General features: G+C 34.7%; 1 protein-coding gene across 1 annotated transcript; it reads left to right on the top strand.

Annotated features, from left to right (window-relative positions):
* The first annotated feature begins 1,685 nt into the window (after positions 1-1,685).
* Positions 1,686-3,247, top strand: LOC126690988 (uncharacterized). Its single transcript, XM_050386077.1, has 3 exons — positions 1,686-2,018; positions 2,700-2,787; positions 2,877-3,247. Exons 1-3 carry the CDS (start codon positions 1,686-1,688, stop codon positions 3,245-3,247), a joined length of 792 nt encoding a protein of 263 aa, XP_050242034.1.
* The last annotated feature ends 4,784 nt before the right edge of the window (positions 3,248-8,031 follow it).

Here is an 8,031-nt window from a genome sequence, read left to right as displayed (position 1 = left end):
GCATACTTGTTTACATACCTCTTAGACTACAATGTTTGTGATTTTGTTAGATGAAGAAAAAAACCAAAGCCGCAATTCTTGCCTCAGTTGCATCTGTCCTCCTTGTGGGGGTTGCATTGTTAAAGAAATTATGACGTAGACGTAGAGAACTGCCTAGGGCGCCTTATGTTAACCATGCCGCCGAGAGAGAGGAATACATAAATAGTGTTTTGCATGAAAGTGAGAGACATTGTGTGAATCAACTTAGGATGAAGCCTATAGCTTTCCACCACTTATGTCACATCCTCACTGAGGGGGAGCACGTACGTCCGACTGTTCACATGTCTGTTATAGAGCAAGTGTTCATTTTCTTGCACATTATTGGTCATAATGTGAGGTTTCGTGTAATGGCTAGTCGGATCTATAGATCAACTGAGACTGTTCATAGATACTTCAAGGTTGTCCTTAGGGGGGTCCTGAAATTATATAGAGCTCTAATAAGACTGCGTAGCGAAGATACACCTCCAGAGATAAGGAATAGCAGAAGGTTTTACCCATATTTTAAGGTAAATATTGCGACTTGTGTGTTTTTGTAAATTGTGAAGATTTATGTAATTTTAAACCATTATGTCTGTCGAAAATTAGGATTGTGTTGGAGCAATAGATGGTACACATGTTCGTGCATCTGTGTCACCTGAAATACAAGGAAGATTTCGTGGTCGCAAAGATGGAACCACGCAAAATGTGTTAGCTGCCATTAGTTTTGACTTAAAGTTTACTTATGTGTTGGCTGGATGGGAAGGCAGTGCACATGATTCACGTGTATTAAATGATGCATTTGCTAGGACAGGGGGATTTTCAATTCCCGATGGTATTACACGATTACTTCACCCTTTTGGTTTGTTAGTTTAATAAATATTATGTGTTTTCCTAAACATAGTAGTGATTTGGTTTTTTTTTTTTTTAATATATGTAGGTAAATTTTATCTTGGTGATGCTGGGTATGGTAATAAAAATGGAATATTGTCACCGTATCGGAGTGTACGATATCACTTGAAAGAGTTTAGTGATTGTCTTCCTGAGAATGCGCAGGAATTGTTCAACCTCCGACACTCTTCATTGGGAACTACCATTGAGCGAGGGTTTGGAGTGGTGAAAAAACATTTTCGAGTGTTGGATGCAGAACCATATTGGTCTTTCCCAACCCAAGTGAAAGTAGTGTTAGCGTGTTGTGTGGTTCATAATCACATTATGGGGGTTGAACCAAATGACCATATTATGGAAGATGCAATGAACCAAGTAGAGTTTAGTGACCACCAACAAGAAACACAATCCCGTCAGGAGTCCGTCAAAGATAGTAGATCATGGAATGCTAAAAGAGATGAGATATGCCAAGCCATGTAGTCTGATTATATCAGGAGTGGAGAGTAGTACTTTATTTAGATTTCTATGATTGTAATGTGTTTTTTCTTTTTGTTTTTTTGTAAAGACAATGTATGTAATATAGACTTTTGGTGATGTAATGAAAAAGTATTTTTAGCATTACATTGTTATTTGATGGTATTACATTGTCATTTCCATAGTTAGCATGTTCCATTCTGTTGTGCACATTCATAAGTGTGGTTGTATGTGTGTTTGATTTGTTATTCATGTTCCGAGCGTAATTACTAAATGCTACTCTCACTATACTATTTTCATATGTAGTAATGTCAAAGGGCAAAGAAAAAGTTAGCGGCAGTAAGCAATTTAGGTGGCTGCCACCTATGCATGAGATGATGCTAAAGATACTTACAGAGGAGGCTGGAAAGGGCAATAAGCCCTCTAATACTTTTAGGGCCGGCTCCTTTGCTCTTGTAGCGAAGGAGATAACGGCCCATTTCGGGGTTGAGTGCCACCCTGTATTTGTGGAGAACCGGATGCGGACTCTAAGGTCCATGTGGGGAACTATTCAAGCTCTTAGAAAGAAAAGTGGATTCGATTGGGACGAAAATCTGAAAATGATAACTTGTGATGCTAAAACATACCAAGAAGAAGTTATGGTATGGCTTCCAACTATATTTTCTTAATATAGATAATAATATATGTTTTTGCCTTTTATATGAAATTTATAGTGTCATTCTTTTTAGGATTCCATTGCTTTTATAAGGTTTTCCAAACATGACTTTCATGTCACCTTACCTATGTATTATATCTATACATATCTATGCGTTTTCATCTATCTATATGTGTATATGTGTCTGAGCTACAATTTTCTTTGGTTCTCGGTTTGGTTGCTAATAAAATGTTGGGAAAGTAAAGAAAATATTGATACTTTCTTTTTAAGGTGATTTTTTTAATGGGTTTTTTTCAGTTATGACTTGGGAATAATAGGAAATTAAGGACCCACTGTTTTCTTTGATCTTTCTATTTGGTTGCTAGGAAGAAGTGAATGAAAGAAAACAAAGTTTTTAACCAAAAGATTTGTGCTTGCTGTTCTAATTTTTTTTTCTTTTTTTTTTAATTGGGCTCTCTTAGCAGTGAAGTGTGCATAATAGTAACATAATGTATTGACTTGTTTCATCCTTATTTGAGAGTTTTTTTGCATTACTTGTTTGATTACTGAGAAAATGTAGGAAAAAGTATGGAGTATTTGCTTTAATTGTTATTGCATAGTCTTTTATATTGAATTTATGAGTGAAGTTATTATTGCATTGTTATATACGTTCTTTTCTCCCTTACAGGCACATCGGAAGCATACCGAGTATCTGAACAAAAAAATTGAGTTTTACGATAAATTAGCGATTGTGGTGGGGAAGGACACAGCCACAGGTGGCTTTTCTAAGTCCGGAGTGGATATCGAAAATGAGCCAAATAATGGGGATAATGGGGATAATGGGATAGTGCAGAGTTTGTTGCAGATAATGTGGAGGAATGTGTGGTTGAAAAGGGGAAGAACGCAAATGAATCATCCACCACTGGGTCGGGAATTTCCAAGTCCCGCAAAAGAGGGCGTGCAGCTTCTAATGCTGATGATAGTGTGCTGATTGATCTGTCTGATCAGCTGAAGGAAATAGCTGTCGCTCTGAAAGAAATTAATCGGGGCCCGGTAGATTACACAACTTTGTATAATGAGGTAATGGCTATGATGGCGGATGGATATAGCGAAGATATGCTCGCTACTGCCTTCGACCATCTTTGTGAGAATAAGAAGACGGCACGTGGATTTTTAGCCAAGAATGCTAGGTTGAGGAAGCTGTGGTTAGATGGTTATTTTTTCTCACAAATTTGATTTGCTTATTTCATGTTGACTGTGATGGTAGATTTAGGAATTAACTTTTGTTGTAGTATTAATATTGACCTATCAATGTATTATATATGTACTCTTTTGTATTATTGGGACGATACAATTGCCCAAATTATGTATTTGTACTGTTCAGATACCACAAATAGGAATCATTTTTGTATGCCATTGAGGTGTAATGCCAATGGTGAACGATTGATGTGGATGTTTTTATATAAATATTATGGGTATATTCGAATGATTATGTTTGATGTTGAACCAAATGACCATAATTTTTGTATTGTTACAGATATGTATAGGGAATGCAGGTTCTTGAATTTTATCTATAAGAGCAAAATATAGCTTCAAACTAGTTATTTAAGCTCTAGCTCCAGCTCGATTAACACCATGGTTTTGGTGAATTGGAGGCTTATGATAGTTATGGTGATGTTGGTGCCTATCTTCTTTGCGTTTATTGGGCTTAGGATTATGCTTCGGCTCAGCTACTTTTTCCTTAATAGCATTGATCTTCTCCAATTCCTCCAAAACTTCATTCATGGATGGACGATTTTTTGGGTCAGATTCTAGATCATTTTCCGTAAAATGATCCAAACTATTTTCCGTAAAGTATTTTCCGAACCAAACATGGGAAAACGTTTTCCGTAAAGTATTTTCCGTAAAGTATTTTCCGTAAAATATTTGGACGAACCAAACACCGGAATTAATTTTCCGTAAAACGATTTCCGTAAAATATTTGGACGAATCAAACACCGGAATTGATTTTCCGTAAAACGATTTCCGAGACAGCCAAACACCCGAATTCATTTTCCTTTTCCGGAAATTAGCATTTCCGGAAAATATGTATTTTCCGGAAAACGTTTTCCAGCAACCAAACACAGCCTAAATTGATGTGATTTTCCAGAAAAATATGATGAAGGGTAATCATCAAGGTTTTGGAAAACAGGTTGACAAGGGCCTTTTTGTAAATAATATCTTCTTATTTCATCATGATTATTAGGATGATAAGATGATATCTTTTCTCGTAGCCTAGGATCTGAAGGAAGATTTTTTAAGTTAAAGTCAACACGAATTCGCTTAGAAGATGATGATGAATCTTGCACATGAGATGAATCTTGGGTACGTGGTTTTCTTATCAAATATTTGTTCATAATTCTAGCAAAAGAATAAACAATAAAATATAACTTCATTTGAAATATTAATAAAATTATTAATTATTGTTGTTTAGTTGTTTCATTAATTTGTTTCTCTTTTATAAACTATAATTTGTTATATTGTTGTTTCATTAATTATAAAATTATTAATTGTTATTTAGCCTAACATAGTAACATAATTTAATTTGTTTGTCTTTTATAATGTATTTGTTAATTAAATTATTAATTATTGTTTATTAGTTGCTTTCCCCAATTAATTATTAGTTAATTAAATGATTGTTTATTAGTTGCACTACTACACTAGAACACAACCACACACCCCATGCCCCCATCCACCCCCTAATTCAACAGACAAGCCCTAATGCCCCATGGCCCCCAATCACAAGACTAAAGCCAATTAGATGAAGCCAATTAATTGTATCTCACGATTCTTACCAAAAGACACCAACACCAACACTAAAAGACAATTAATTGTATCTCACCAACACCAACACCAACACCAAAACCAATGGATAAAGCCAAAGCAAATATTAATAAAGTTATAAATAAAGCTAAGCAAAGGCAACAGACAATCACAGTGACAAATAGAGAATCAGATAAAGTCTTAAAGAGAGAGAGAGAGAGAGAGTCTCATTTCATAATTTCATTCTTCAGATAAAGAATGAGAGAGACTGAGACAAAGATGAAATACCTTGAGGTTGATGGAGCACTGGAGCAAGGAGGCTTGAGGCTGAGGGGTGGTGTTGTGGGGCACTGGGCAACACGTTGAGGCGAGGAAGACCAATCTCCGATCCGATGTGTTCTGCAGTTCTGGAGCTTGAGTTTGAGGCCCAATTTGGCGATCTCCTTCTCCAATCCATTGGTTCTGCAGACTATCGTTCTAGAGCTTCGATCCATTGGCTTTGCAGACTGCCGTTCTAGAGCTTTCAGTATATTGGGTTAGGTTGTATTTTTTTTTTTTTTCTTTTTCTTTAGGTTAGGTTTCTTTCTTTCTTTCAACATCTATTAGTGTTTGGTTGCACTGTCTGTTGGTTTATGATTTTAGTATATTAGGTTTTGGTTTTGGTTTTGGTTTTTTTTTTTTGGAGAATTCGTGGGTTTGCTACCTATAATTTGTTGGGTTTGCTTTACCTTGTTTTTTTTCTTTAGATTGGGTTTGCTTTACCGATTGATGTTGGGCTTTTTTTCCTAGGTGGGCTTGCTCTGTTACAATTTTTATTTGTTTATTTATTTATTTAGATTTTAGTTCAAATTTTTTTTTGGGCTTTTTTTTTTTTGTTTGAAAGTAGAACAAATAAATTTTTATTTTATTTTATTATTTGAGGGTGTTCCTAATTTTTTTTAAAGGGTAAACAAATAAAAAAAATTTAATTATTATATATAATTTTTTTTTTTTTTTAGGTCAGGGTGTTCCTGGGAACACCCAGGACTGAATGTGGCGCCGCCACTGGATGAAAAGGCATTAGTATATTGCTTCATGGAAATAAAAGAACTAATCAGGTATAAGAGACTTGGTTACAAATTACTCCTTGTAAAAATAAGATGGAGAATGGAATAATGAGTTTCAATACTTACAAGTTGCCTGTGTGACTTATCGTCAAACATTAACTTTGGTTTACTCTAGTTTTGAAGGACTTCTTTATATTATATGATGTGTCAGTTTGGCTAGATTATATTGCAATTTACAACTATAAGTTTGGGTAATTTTGATTTTCCCCTCTAACATTGCATAGTGCATGAGCTTACCATTAAATATAATGCCACATTAGCTCAAAACGATGTTGTTGTGAATAAATCAATTGAATCTTGGAATTACGGTTTATTGAGTCACCATCATATTTAAATTTAATTAAATCTTTCACACAGTATTTCCATCAATCTATGATTTTTGATATCTCTCTATGATTTTCGATATTTCTCTCAATCAATTCAATCTTCTTCGTTTTTGACCAAATTTAGCTATTAATGATAAACTTTATTTTTTTTTTTTATATAAATAAATTTAAGGTTCTTTTGATTAATAATTCAGAAGGCCGTTTTGATTGAGTGGAGTTAGTTTATGCAATAGAAAAGTAGCTGCCTTGATCGGGAAACGATGCATTATGAATAATAAAAAAAAATCCTCGACATAGCAAATACAGACGCGCAATATTTATTTCTTTGACAGTAATAGGGTCATGACTTGAATTTTCTAAGAGCTAACCCATGATTGGGGCTAGGTGAGTTTGGTCCCCTTCTTTGCAATTGCGTGGGTGGCTCCCCTTCTTTGCAAGTCGCCATTAAGGAATTGTCTTCACTGAAATATCAAAGGACCATGACTTCTCTGAACCTTTTTTGCATAGACTGACTCCAGTCAATACGGCCATCAGTCTATTCTTAATCCTAAGTGAATTCTATTTTTGAATCAACATAACTCTATATAAGCAATCAAGAGGCTTTATTACAAAGTCCTTGTAAAAGTAAGATGGAGGGTGGTGGTAATGAGTTCAATACTTTCATAGGTTGCCCCTGTGACTTATAGTCAAACATTAACTTTAGTTTGTTTATTATTTATGAAATTTTGTTTATTTTAGTTTTTGAAGGACTTCTTTAGATTATGTGATTTTTTAATTTGGCTAGACTAAATAAAAAGTTACACTCTTAAGTTGATTTGTCAATTTGGCTAGACTAAATTGTAATTTACACTATTAAATTTGAAAATTTTAAATTTTATCTTCTAAAGTTTCAAAATTTTTAATTTGCACCCCTAACATTGCAAGTGTTTGGAATAAGACCCCTTTGCCCCTATTCATGGATGAGGCAACCATTAAATGTCACTTTACCTAAGACCAATATGATTTTGAATAAATCAATTAAATCTTGGAATTTTAGTTATGGAGTTACCATCATATTTAACTTCAATCAAATCTTGAATGGTATATCCAACAACCTTGATTATATAATTTTTGACATTCTTAATCAATTCAATATTCTTTGCTTTTGACCAATCAGCCCCAAACTTGGGTTAACCACAGTTCAATTTCAATAGGAAAAAAACCAACTTATTCCACACGTAATTTCCAATAACCACAAAAATGCAGGAACGGAGGCTAGCATGAATCCAGACTAAGTACAGTAAGTAGACTGATGGCCGTATTGACTGGAGTCAGTCTATGCAAAGGGACCCCTGCAATGGAAAATTAGCTTGCTTTGATCCAAAATTTTCCAGAGAGCAATATTTCTTTGAGAGTAATAGGATCTTGACTTGAAGTTTATAAGAGCAAAGTAGCTGACCCATGATTGGGGCTAGGTGAGTTTGGTCCACATTGCATTTGCATGGGTGGTTCCCCTTCCTTGCACAGGTCGCTGGTAATCAATTTGTCTTCACTGAAAAATCGAAGGACCACGACTTCTAGCAAGTAGCAACTAGAGCTTTTGCTATATGAGAGCACCAATAATGCTACTCGATCACCTATCAGATTTTTAATACTCAACCGAATTTTAATTTTCAAATATATATCCTCTAATATATTAGGATAAAACTAAACCTAAAAGTTTATACCTATGGATTTTGACCCATTTTTATTTTCTAATCGACTCAATCTTGTGGTAATTATCCAATGTGGGTTTTCTAACACTCAA

The sequence above is a fragment of the Quercus robur genome, chromosome 7 (assembly GCF_932294415.1).
Source record: "Quercus robur chromosome 7, dhQueRobu3.1, whole genome shotgun sequence".
Lineage (NCBI taxonomy): Eukaryota > Viridiplantae > Streptophyta > Magnoliopsida > Fagales > Fagaceae > Quercus > Quercus robur.
This window is presented reverse-complemented; position numbering and strand designations above follow the sequence as displayed.